This window comes from Trematomus bernacchii, unplaced genomic scaffold (assembly GCF_902827165.1).
Source record: "Trematomus bernacchii unplaced genomic scaffold, fTreBer1.1, whole genome shotgun sequence".
Classification (NCBI taxonomy): domain Eukaryota; kingdom Metazoa; phylum Chordata; class Actinopteri; order Perciformes; family Nototheniidae; genus Trematomus; species Trematomus bernacchii.
The window spans coordinates 751,807-765,184 of NW_022987527.1; the positions used below are offsets into that span (position 1 = coordinate 751,807).

The window sequence follows — 13,378 nt, forward strand, 5'->3', positions numbered from 1 at the left end:
TCTGACAGTTTGGAAAACAACAAACCACCATCCTTCCATTACTACGTGCATGACTGTGTCAGACTTCCTGTCTTAAACACAAATAGTACCTAACTCAAGTCTACTACTTAAAAATACTACTACTTGTATATTTCTGCTTTTCCACAATGTCATATATTGACATATTAAATAATATTGAAACGTCACTAAAGTCATTACAAGTCATGCTGAGTGGGACATGGATGTACGGAGCTTCATGGCTAATCATTCATCCAAATATGTTTTTGAACATTTCCTTAAAAAACACAAACCTAATGAAGAAAAGTAATTTTTTCTCCAAAGTCATTAAAAAAACATCTTCAGGGAACCATAGATAGCTTCTCTATCAATGCTAGAATTTAACAAAGCCTCACCAAATGTACATTCCTTGTAAAGTAGTATTTGTCAGTTTAGATCAAACATCTGTCTTCATGTTGTGTAAAAGGACAACATGTCATCACTGTGTCTGCTCTATTATGTTATAAGAGAGTGGAATGTGGATAGTTCTGTTTGACAGTGACTAAAAGCTTCTTCTTCTTCCTTGTGTCTTGTTTCACTCAAAAATGTTTACATGCAGGGCTTCCACTTGTACACGGGTATTTCTACACCGTTGATGCATTACTTTCCGAAAGGTGATCTGATGTGTCATCCTACTAGTACAATTCTGCATTGATTTTAAGTCATGGGGTCATATTACATGGAAGCTGTTGAAGAAAATTAGAAAGCTTTTGATATAAATCAACACATTTTTTATTTGAAAAAACTGCTGGATTTCATAAAAACATTCGTATAAAATCCCCAAAAAGAGGTGTGTCCTTATCCAGTGTATTAGTTACATCTGGTATAGATTTTGAGTATTTAGGTCACATGATATTACAACCATCACCTATTTCATGGCGTAGTTGCAGGGGAGGGGTCTGCACCTTGGTACGCTGAGGATTTAATTGCTGATTTTTGCAGAGGAAGTAGTTCTGATGGCATTATCAATTAGCGACCTTCAGCACTAATTGGATCTGTTCGCAGCCGAGTGTGAACACTGGAAAAAATGCTGCTCCAAAAACAAGTTAAACAATAATGAAAACAAGGTGTTATCCCTTGAAATAAGTAAAATAATCTGCCAATAAAACAAGTGAACATTTGCTTGGTAAGATTTCTTGAAATAAGAAGGGATATTTAGATAAATCAGATCTTGTAATTAGCTGGGAGAACGTATTTTGAACTATATTTTACCAGAATCAGGAAATGTTGATACAATATAAGCCGCAAATGCTCAAAAGTGTTCTGTTTTTCTGATGTTAGTTGGGGATTGTTCAATAAATATGAAAAAAATAATTGTTTCATCTAAGATACAACTCAAAATAAGATTATTTGACTTAACAAGAGGATGCATTGTCTAAAAACAAGACCCTATATCTCACTGCATTGTTACTTCTGAAGTTATTATGTCTTATAGCAGGTGTCAAGACATATTCTGATTAGATATTAGACAAATATACTTGGCAAGATTCTGAGTTTTTGTAGTGAAGCGGCGGGGATAAGGATCAGCAACTCTAAATGTGAGGTAATGGTTCTCAGCAGAAAAAATAATGGTTGGTTAACTCAGAGTAGGGAACGAGTCTTTACCCCAAGTTAAGGGGTTTAGGTATATCTGGGAGTCTTGATCTTGTGTGAGGTGACAATGGAGCATGAGATGAGCCTGAGAATCGGAGCAGGGGGAGAAATGCTTAAGACACGTGGGAGGAGCATGGGTGGATGAATGGATCAAACTAAATAATCATGCATTTTCATAACATTGTTCATATATAATAGAAGAAGCCCCAGAATCCAGAACATAAAGGTGTGTTTTATTTGTCCAGTGTAGTTATACAGTACAATGCTTGATTTGGAATCCCTGGATTACATGACAGTGAAGCTATTAGAAGAATCAATAAACACTCATAGATCATAGAACAAGCACTAAAACCAACAAAAATATCCGGGTCTTCTCTGTGTAGTGTAGTAATATATCTCATCAAAATGAGAGTTTTCTACATGCTGAATTTCCCTAAAATATTAATATACAATTGAAAAAGCTCTATTAAATCAGAAGAAATGTACGTGTTGTTGTTTTTTGCATAGTTGTAATATCTGATATCGGTTTGGAGTTAAGTGATGCTGCAGTAGATATATTAAACTAAAGTGCAAAAGATAATGCTCCACTGCGTTTAAACCGGATCCTCAATTAACAGATTGACAGCTGAGACACAATGTAACGGTTTAAGAGTTTGCTTTGCTTCACGGCATTGCAACCACAACATCAATTGTTAAGTATTCGGAAAGAATGTAAAAGAATTGTCTGAAGTTAAAACCTGTTCTACTTTGTTTTCGTAGATGGGCATGATGATTTACACACATATATAAACTCATACTGTATAGCCAAAACCTTCATGTTTAGAACAGACAATCGAGCTGGCAGAAGGTAAACGCAGATGAGCATTTTCTGTCTTCTTTAAATACTGCATTTTCAGATTAGTGAATAGGACACAATAATGTATAGTAACTTTATCGTGTTTTGAGAGGTTTACGATTATATTTGTTCATATTATACAAATATATTACCATATTTTTGAATTTATCATGCTTATTAATATTGATCTTGTTTATATTTCCAGTTTGTTTCAAGACACAAGGATGAAAGGCTACATTTTCCTTGTTGTGATTTTGACCGTTTCATCATCATTCTCCAAAAGAACAGTAAGAGTTACTTTATTGTTGTAACTTTCCTTAATTTATAATGTATTGGCTTGCTGTCGATTTCCTAACATTTCATACAGGAATTAATGAATTACTTTTTTTTCATAAAAGTTGAGACTCAAGCATATTTAACTGCATCCGAAAAAAAATAGATGGAATGCGAACATGTTATTTGTATATCATGTTGTAAATTATATATTATAGTTTTACTCTTATTTATCTCCGCAAATGTAATTGTTCACAGGTCAAATTGGAGATAGTGGGTAAGTTGTAGTATTTCATATTTTATCTTTTATTTCATAACATATATAATATTTAATAATTTAATTCTCAATGTTACTTCATAAGGCAACCTCTTATCTGTTTTTGTAGACATTGGTGCAAGCAAGAGCATTCAAGAGGCAAACAAAGGTAAAGTTAAACATTTTCATACCATTAAATGGACCTTTTGGTAATATTGTTCTGTCAAGTTCATTTATAACCAAGTAACTTATTCATTGTATCGTTATTGATATTCTGTTAAAAAACATCCCCTTTTATGTGTTATCTTAGATTCTTTTCAGGATGATATCCTGAAGGTGGGTTTAGCATTTTTAGGCAAATATTCAAATGATAAACATTTGTGTGTGTGTGTCACATGATACAGTTTCTTATAATTCTTCTCAGGACCCACCAAACACAGAAAGGAGTGCCACTACTAATGAGAAAAGACTGTGGACATCCCCAGTCCCATATGTTTTGAATGAAGACCTTGGTGAATATTAGTTTTCGTGCATTAACCAGAATATTTGTTTTAGTTATGGAGGCCTATGCAACATGTTAAGGAGTTAGTTACATAATTGAACAGACAGAAGTTCAATAGGAACACAAATTTGTGAAATTCATACCAACAATGTATACAAGCGAGAATACCTCATCTGTTCTTGTCATTTACAATGCCATTTCTTTGTTCTTCCTTTTTGAAAAATGCCCATGCACAATGGAAGAGATGAATGCTAAAGGAGTCATCCTGAAAGCCTTTGACCAGTTCAGGTTGAAGTCATGTATTGACTTCAAACCAAGGGACTCTGAGGAGTATTACATCAACGTCAAAAAGTTAAGCGGGTACGTTTTCAAAATATTTAAAAAATCATTAGAAAAAATATCCATTTCTTTCTTGCTCGCTACGTTTATCCCCAAAAAGCAAATTTTTTGATCATTTTTTGCTATTGTTTGTAAATTTGCTTGTGAGATTTATTGTTCTTTGTGTACCTTTGATAAATATACATTTTGTTTGTATCTACAGTTCCTTTGCACATTTTTTAAATTGCTCTATATGCTTTTCATAAATTGATGAGCTGATGACTGCTCTTTCTCATTTTAGATGTTATTCATATATTGGGAAAGTAAAATCCAACGGACAGGACCTTTCCATCGGGTCTTACTGTGATTCCATCTCAACGGTTGAACATGAGTTCCTCCATGCTTTGGGCTTCTACCATGAACAGTCCAGATATGACAGAGATGATTATGTGACCATTGTTAACAAGAACATCCGAGAAGGTTTGTTAAGATTTTCATTGTAATATTTGATATGTGTTTAAGAACTTTTTTAATTGTACATTTGTATCATTTATCATTTAAGACTAAAGAGATCAATATGAACATGTGACACTTGTGACCGTTTTTAATAGTATGGTTAAGAAAATATTTAGCTGTCTAGATCAATAATATGTTAGTTATGCTTTAAAGGTCACCCATTATGCAACATCTTTTTTGTGTCTTTTATACATCAACATGTGTCCCCTCTGTGTAAAGAGATTCTGAAAGTTTCAGGAAGAAAGATTCTCTCTCTTTTTGTCCTGAGCCATTTATATAAAAACCTGTCTGAAAATGAGCTGATCAGATTTTGGCCACTATATGATGTCATTTTTTGGCTTGTGTAACCATTAGCCAATAACCAACCAAGGTAACCCCCCCCCCCCCCCCCCTACCTTATCACCTGAATCTCCTCCTAGAGCACCATTGCGTTCTTTTTAACCAAATATCTCTCAGAGGGGCATGGGGAGTGGCTCCTTATTTTCATCTAAAGTAACAGGCAGAGAATCAGCACTTTTGAAACAGGGCTGAAACAGAGGGGATTATGGGATGCTGAAATGATCTGTTTGGTATTTGGAGCAAAACACTTCAGAGACATGTTTTGTATATAACTGAGAACTATAATATGTTGATGAAAAAGAGTATAATAGGGGACCTTTAACCATTTATTCAGCTCTCAAGGTTTAATACAAATATACATTATGCTGTGTCATCTAGGTTTCGAGCGTAATTTTCAAAAAGGGAGCAATAAAAGCACCACCACCCAGGGAGTCCCGTACGATTTCTGGTCAGTGATGCACTATGGCGAAAATAGTTTCAGCAATGGCAACGGGTCAACAATTCTAACCAAAGACCCAAAGTTCCAGGATGTGATTGGTCAAAGACTGGAAGTGAGTCCCAAAGATGTTCTGGAGCTGAACCTCCTCTACAAATGCAGTAAGTGTTTGTTCCAGTGACTAAAATCAGTCCATTTACTGTGAACATAATATGTCATTAAAGTCAGAACCAGGCAAGCAACCATTTCAATGTACATTTTGTGTTACTTAGTTACTTTAATTGTGTTTAACTAGAGTAATCAGTTTTCAGATGTATCATTGATTACAACACAACCAGGAACTAAAGCTTTAATTAATTTAATCCAATCAAAACAAGTTTAGGGTTTCCCTATGCTCCATATCTAACTGATAAAGATTCAAATGAATAACTTAATACGTCTTCAATCCTGTGCTCTTTATTTTACTCTACAGAGTCAACCATTGCATTTCAGATGCAATGCAGCTTCCCTGATGAGACCATGTGTCAAATGACTAGCTGTTCACAGAGTGGGCTTGGCTGGGAAATGGTAACTAAGGTTAAAGGGGGTCCTGTGTCTGACCACACCAGTTTACCTAGTGGCAGTGGTGAACAAGGTAAGATTTATGAATCAAACATTTTCAGTTGTGTACTACTAAAAATATGGCCCTGACCATGCACTACAATATTCTCTGTTTGTATATCTTGTTACCTTTGAACTATCAAGTATCTAATAAGTGCATACACCCCCACACATTTATTCTTTTATAAAGTACAAATGAAACACACAAAATGTTATCACAATCTTAAGACAGATTTATGCATTCTAGGTGAAGATGCAGGTTACTTCATGCATGTTAGCACGGCATCAGGTGAGGAGGGAGACTCGGCCTGGCTGGAGACCCACAGGATGAGTCTCAATAGGGAGCATCATGTCCAGTGTCTGCAGTTCTACTATTTCCACAGTGGGAACATGTCAGACCACCTCAACATCTGGATCAGAGAGTTTCAGGATGAATTGGACCTCAAGGGAACCCTACGCCTCATGGGACAGATCACTGGTATATATGGATCTGGTGTCATCTTTTGTACATGTTATTAGAACCTAATCTTTGAAAGCTACACTCTTCCTCTAGGTGAGCCAACAAAACACTGGAAGCTCCATCATGTGTCCCTGAATGCCACCAAGCACTTCCAGGTGGAGTTTGAGGTTCGTAAAGGAGCAGGAAGCTCTACAGGCGGCTTCTCCATCGATGACATCAATCTGTCAGAGACCGAATGTCCACATGTAACCATGCAGCTTGATGACTTTGAGCAAACCTTGAGCTCTAGCAAATATGGCACCACTATTTACAGCCCTCGGCAATACTCCAGCGGGGGCTATGCTTACAGGGTTGGGGTTTTGTTGTATAATTCATATTTTGGATTGTTTGTGCAACTCGTGTCTGGTGAAAAAGATGACCGGCTGGAGTGGCCTTGCCCACAAAGGCAGGTGACCTTCAAAATGCTGGACCAGAACGCAAACATCCAGGTGCAGATGTCCAAGCAATTAAGTATCACCAGTGATCTAAGCACATCCTCTGGTGGTAAGTCTAAAAGTACATTACAAAGTATATTTAAAAATATATATTATCTCTGGAATGAGATAATAATCTAATGTTCTTGTTGGTTACTTATAGCTTTGATGATGTATATGCTTTCTATATACAGGCAGCTATCTTTGGGGCAATCCTCGTAAAGTTGGAACTCCATACGTAGATGAGAATAATGAGAATGCATTCGCTGGAACTCTGCTTGGCAGATCGTATTTTGCCAAACAGAAGGATATGAAAACCAGAGAGTTCCTCAAAGGAGGAAGTGTCGCTTTTGTTTTCAGCTTCCAAGGCAGGCTGAGAAAATATTTGTATTTCTGCTAAACTTGACTGTTCTGGTTGTAATTCTAATACAAATTGAAGTTTTCTGCACATTATAGCTAAATGGTTATTATTTTCTAGATATCACCCCGGTAGTCACTGGAAGTGCCCTGCCAAGTCCTCAAGTGGGACCAGTGGAGATCAAATATCCTCCGAAAGATCTGAATGGAGGCCCCTGCTCATCACGGTAAGTCATTGTCTTATCAAACTAGGTTTAATTGTCAGAACTGAAACCAATTCTAATTTTAGACACAACTTAATGAAATAGATTGTATTTTAAGATGTCTTTCAAATGATACAATTCTTTCTACAGAATCTCACCAACCACCACCCACTCAACTCCCAAAACAACGGATGAGAGGTATTCACACTGACTCCCACATGTTACATTTGAAGTAATTTGTAAGTGGTAAAATAGCTTGATGCCCTTGAGGATAATCAGCAAGTAATATATGTGTTTCTATGTTCATGTTAAGCAAAAAAATAAATAAAAGAAAATAATAATTTCTTTTAAAACAAAAATGAAAGAAAGCAAGTAGATTTTGACATGCCTTTCAAATAATATTTTTACGGCACCACCACCCTTAAACCTCCTAGAACCTTTGAAAAATATGATCTCAGATTTCACTAGCAAGGACCACGCCACAACACTATAATGTTTGTAGGTTTAATGAAGGAGTAACAATGAATTGATATGGAGGGGGTTATTAAAGGTGGGGTAGGTACGTTTGAGAAACCGGCTCGAGATACACTTTTTGTTATATTACATGGAATGCTCTTAACATCCCGATAGCAATGAATATCTTAAGTGCTTTGACAAAAAATCCATAAAAAAATTTCATCTGTGGAAGCCGTAGTACTGTAAAAAGCACGACCAATCATTTTAGCCGGCCCGGCTAAAATAACTGGATAGCCTACCTGCCTGTCAGCCTTCCATCTGTGCACAAACTTATCTCGTGCCCTCATTGGTCATGTGCGCGTTCGTGTGTGTTGGAGGAGGGGCTCTGTAAGGAAGTGGCAGATTTTTTCCGGCTGTGTATTTTCAAATTTTAGCGCACTCGAGCTGGTTTCTCCAAAATTACCTACCCCACCTTTAAGTGATGGTGGCTAATGACGTCTGTTGCTCTGGTCTGGGAGGACGTGCTTTGGTCCAGGCAGAGGGAGACTCAGAGTGGGGGTTCAGTCCCCGGCATGTTTCCGCAAAATATGCACGAGTTGAATATGAATGGAGACAGGTGGAGAGGATGAGGGGATGAAGGGATGTAGGGATGTAGGGATGTAGGGATGTAGGGATGTAGGGATGAAAGGACAAGGTATGTCGGGATTAAGGGATAAGGGATGGAGGGATGAAAGGATTAAGAGAGTTCGGGATGAAGGGATGTAGGGAGGAAAGGATAAGGGATGTCAGGATGAAGGGATGAAAGGACTAAGAGATGTCGGGATGAAGGGATGGAAGGACTAAGAGATGTCGGGATGAAGGGATGTAGGGATGGAAGGATAAGGGATGTCAGGATGAAGGGATGTCAGGATTAATGGACTAAGAGATGTCAGGATGAAGGGGTGTAGAGAGGAAAGGATAAGGGATGGAGGGATGAAGGGATACAGGATGGAGGGATAAGGGATTAAGGGATTAAGGGATGAAGGGGTGTCTGAATGTCAGGATGATGGAATTTCAGGCTCTGCACTTTCCCTCTTCACCTCATACCTCAAAGACCGTACCTACAGGGTAACTTGGAGAGGGTCCGAGTCCGACCCTTGTCAATTAACTACAGGGGTCCCTCAGGGCTCTGTTCTTGGTCCCCTCCTCATCTCTTTGTACACAAACTCGCTCGGATCAGTCATTAGCCCGCATGGTTTTTCATACCACTGCTACGCCGACGACACCCAATTAATTCTGTCCTTTCCCCGCTCAGAGACCCAGGTCGTCGCACGCATCTCTGCTTGTCTAGCTGACATCTCTCAGTGGATGTCTGCTCACCACCTCAAGCTCAACCTTGACAAGACTGAACTGCTTTTCCTTCCAGGAAAAGATTGTCCCACTCTTGACCTAACAATCAACATCAGCACCTCTGTTGTTTCCCGACTCAGACTGCAAGGAATCTGGGTGTGACCCTAGATAACAAACTGTCCTTCACTGCAAAAATCGCTGCTACAACCCGCTGCTGCAGATACACTCTTTACAACATCAGGAGGATACGTCCCCTCCTGACCCAGAAAGCGACACAACTTCTGGTCCAGGCTCTCGTCATCTCACGCCTAGACTACTGCAACTCCCTCCTGGCTGGTCTACCTGCATGTGCCATCCGACCTCTGCAGCTCATCCAGAATGCAGCGGCTCGTCTGGTCTTCAACCTTCCAAAATGTTCTCACACCACACCACTCCTCCGCTCACTTCACTGGCTTCCAGTAACTGCTAGAATCCACTTCAAGACAATGGCACTTGCGTACCATGCTGTGAATGTATCAGGCCCTTCCTACATCCAGGACATGGTTAAACTGTACACCCCAGCACGTGCACTCCGCTCTGCATCAGCCAAACGGCTCGCTGCACCCGCACTGCGAGGGGGACCCAAGTTCCCATCAGCAAAAACACGTCGGTTTGCTATCCTGGCTCCAAAATGGTGGAATGAGCTCCCCATTGAAATCAGGACAGCAGAAAGCCTACACATCTTCCGGCGCAGACTGAAAACTCATCTCTTTCGGCTCCAGTTCGAGCGATAGAATTACTAACAAATAATTACTAACAAAGCACTTGTATACTAATAAAGGACTGGCTTATCTAAAGCCAGTTGAATAGCACTTGAAATGTTTTGGCTCTATGAAACCTGATTCTGTTTTCTTCAAGTTTGTATCTTCTTGGTCGAATGCACTTATTGTAAGTCGCTTTGGATAAAAGCGTCAGCTAAATGCAATGTAATGTAATGTAAAGTAATGTAATGTAATGTAATGAAGGAATAAGGGATGGGGAGATAAGGGATGTTGCGATGAAAGGGTCGATGGTTGGAGTGATGAAGGGGGTTTGGCTAAGGATGAGGTAGAAATAGGAATGTATAAGTGGAAGGGAGCAGGAGGGTGGGTTGAGAGAATGTAGACAAGCGATGGCCGGATCTTTGGCCGGATCTTTGGCCGGATATACATAGACTTAGCCTTGATTAGCGATGGCATTGAGGCATGGCCATGCTCCTGAACCTGAGTTAACAAATTAATTGTATTTAAAGAAAGCAATTCACTTTTCTAATCAAGCTATGTGTCACGGTTTTGGATTGTTTTCATTTTCCACCTTTTATTTTGAAATGTTTTCCTCCTTGTGTCTTCTCTGTTCCTTCTTCCTGTGTTTGCCTTCCTGTCATTAGTTTCCCTGGTGTGTCTGATTGTCTGATTGTGTTCACCTGTTGCCCTTGTGTTTCTGCCTCCCTTACCCCAGCTGTGTCTTGTCTTGTGATTACCCCTCTCTGTATTTAGTCTTGTCTTCCCCTGTGTGCCTTGTCGGTTCATTGTCTCTCCAGTCTCCCTCCATGTTGGTCACGGTCAGTTTTTGTAGTACCTATGTGTTTCATGCCATGTTTTTGTTCAGCTTTTAAAATAAAGCTCGCTTTTGTTTCTAGACCTTTTTACCTTATTTTGTAGTCTGCATTTGGGTCCTACCCTTTCCACGAATCCTAACACTATGCATTTTACAGCACCACCACCCTAGAGCCTCCCAGAACCACGGATGAAAGCAGGTATTCACATTTACACTTTAAGTCATTTGTAAACTGTAATACGTTTGTAAGTGGTAAAATAGCTTGATGCACTTGAGGATAATCAACAAATAAAATATGTATGTGTTTCTATGCTCATGTTAAGCAAAAAAGGTTTATTTCTTTTAAAACAACAATTGAAGAAAGCAAGTAGATTTGTATATGTCTTTCAAATAATACTATGCATTTTACAGCACCACCACCCTTAAACCCCCTAGAACCACGGATCACAGGTATTCACTATTACTCACACACATTACATAAAATCTTATCTTAATGCTCCTGAACCTGAGTTAACAAATGTATTTCATTTAAAGAAAGCAATTCGCTTTTCAAATCATGCTATGCATTTTACAGCACTACCACTCTTGAGCCTCCCAGAACCACGGATGAAAGCAGGTATTTACATTTACACACACACTAACGATACATTAACTAGTAGACTTTAAAAGTAAAATGTAATGCTGTTGAGGGTACTTTACTTTTTATAAAATATAATTTTGAATGTTAATATTAAACTAAATGTTATCAAGCAATATGGGACATGTGTGAAAAATCCTCTTATTTAAATTAATCAATCCATTCCTTTCTTCCGGCTTCAGCATTTTTGGCTTCTCTCCTGGTTTGGTGTGTTCTCCTGTCCTCACCCTCCTGCTAGCTTTGATGCTTTTGATAACTTGAAGCACATCTCGACTCAGCTCATGACGGGACCAGTAAATGTGCCACATGCAGAGTAATTCAGCAGATTTTACATTTATTAACTTTTTTTGTTATAAACACAAATAAAAAAAGTGGTACACAAAAGGGTAAAAACGATTGGTGGATACTTTATACTGGTGGGAGTTGTTGTATCACAACTTAAAACAGCATGTGTAAGAACGTATGAAATACCTGTAATACTGTGATGTTTGGTGTTGTGACCAAATGTTTGTTAGTACCAATGTTAGGGATCATGTATGTCAGGGTTAAACTGATCACTACGCAATTGATTATTAAAACTACATTTTTATTCTATTGACTAATTTTTCATGACATTAACCGTTTACATACATTTACAGCAACAGATAGTCACACTATTTACTGAATTTGAGTTAATGTATTGATCGATTTCCAAGGTGTTTCAAATGTCTGTGTTGTGTAAATGTACACTATACAGTGAAGCACCTACTGTAAATAAAAGATGGTTTACTGTAGTTAAAACTAGAATTAGGTTTAAGTCTATAACAGTATTGTGCTGTTTACCAATACAGTAATATGAGTAGTGCAAAAACTTGCTGATGGTTTTAGTGCATTACTACATTTTTAACAAGCCTGGAAATAAACGTTAGGGCATCAATTCCTAATATCATCCTTATATTTTAAATATATACAGTATATGTTTAAATATATATTTTTCCATTTAGAGTATTGTATGAAAATAACCAAAAAAATGAGCAAATTATTGAAAAAACAATTGTTTAGTGTGGTCAAAGTTTTGATCCATAAAGGTGTTTGATCACTGTAATCATTATTATAGAGGGGTCAGGGTTAGTTTCCAATGTATGTTATCTTTTGTGGGCTTATCTTGAAATGTTACTTTGATTTCTAATAGCAGTGCACTCTCAAATAAATACAAAATACTTATTTTATAACTGGCTAATAAAAAGAAAAGTTGGTGTGAGACATATTTGTGTGTACCCTAGTCTTTCATTCACAACAATATCATTTTGAGAGTGTAATCACATGCATATAACACGGTTTGTTTTGTTTTCATTAGACATCGCTTATTAGGCAAGGTACTGTAAGGCAAGGCACGTTTATTTATATAGCATCTTTCAACACAAGGCAATTCAAAGTGCTTTACAAAAATGAAAGACAATAAGAGCATTAGTATTATGGATTAGATTGTACAGGAAGTATGTAGAAGATGCAAACTCACTGAATGAAAGGAAGTGTTCTTTGCAACTCTAACGTGGCAAAGAAACAATATCAGGTTGCTGTTTAGTAAAATAAACATGACTTTAAGGAAAAGGGGCTTCATTCTGTTAAAGTAATACAAACTTGGCAAACTTGCTAGAAACACTTGCTTATAGTTCGAGCAGATAACGAGAATGTTGTGACATGTCTTATGACTTCATATATACATTTCTGTTATACAACTCAATAACTTTTTTATTTTTATGGAAATGTATGTGAAAGAACACATTCGGTTAATTATTCAAAGAAACCAATAGTTTATAATTACAAAACTGTTCATTCTTTCATTGAAATCCTTAATTCTATCAACAATAATGTGTAGTACTTGTGGTAATACAATGCCAAATACATTTGGGGTCATTGGGTTACATGACTTGAAAGCTATCGTCAAGAAATTAGACTTTTCAATAAAGTGTTGAATCTTCATAAAGATATTCATAATAGAGGAAGCACTAAAATCCAATCCCTGCTTTTCCAGGGCAGAAATACAAAGTTGCATTTATTTGCAGTCACTGGGTTACTTGACATGGAAACTTTATTAATAAAAACTCAAGACTTTTCACAAAAAAACTGTGTCATTTAAAGGTCGCTTATAATGCTAAATCCACTTTTCATGTCATTTATACAGAAATATGTGTCCCCTCTGTG

At 37.6% G+C, this 13,378-nt stretch overlaps 1 protein-coding gene and 1 long non-coding RNA gene across 2 annotated transcripts; both read left to right on the forward strand.

The window, feature by feature from the left end:
* Positions 1-3,730: 3,730 nt before the first annotated feature.
* On the forward strand, positions 3,731-7,408 carry LOC117474579 (meprin A subunit beta-like). The gene is made up of 9 exons (XM_034120436.1): positions 3,731-3,855; positions 4,115-4,293; positions 5,047-5,265; positions 5,577-5,738; positions 5,952-6,182; positions 6,258-6,707; positions 6,832-7,005; positions 7,116-7,221; positions 7,348-7,408. The coding sequence occupies exons 1-9, from the start codon at positions 3,731-3,733 to the stop codon at positions 7,406-7,408; spliced, it is 1,707 nt and encodes a 568-aa protein (XP_033976327.1).
* Positions 7,409-10,529: 3,121 nt separating this feature from the next.
* LOC117474831 lies at positions 10,530-11,786 on the forward strand. Its single transcript, XR_004555116.1, has 5 exons — positions 10,530-10,561; positions 10,715-10,756; positions 10,969-11,007; positions 11,132-11,173; positions 11,377-11,786. It is a non-coding gene; the product is annotated as an uncharacterized LOC117474831 (long non-coding RNA).
* The last annotated feature ends 1,592 nt before the right edge of the window (positions 11,787-13,378 follow it).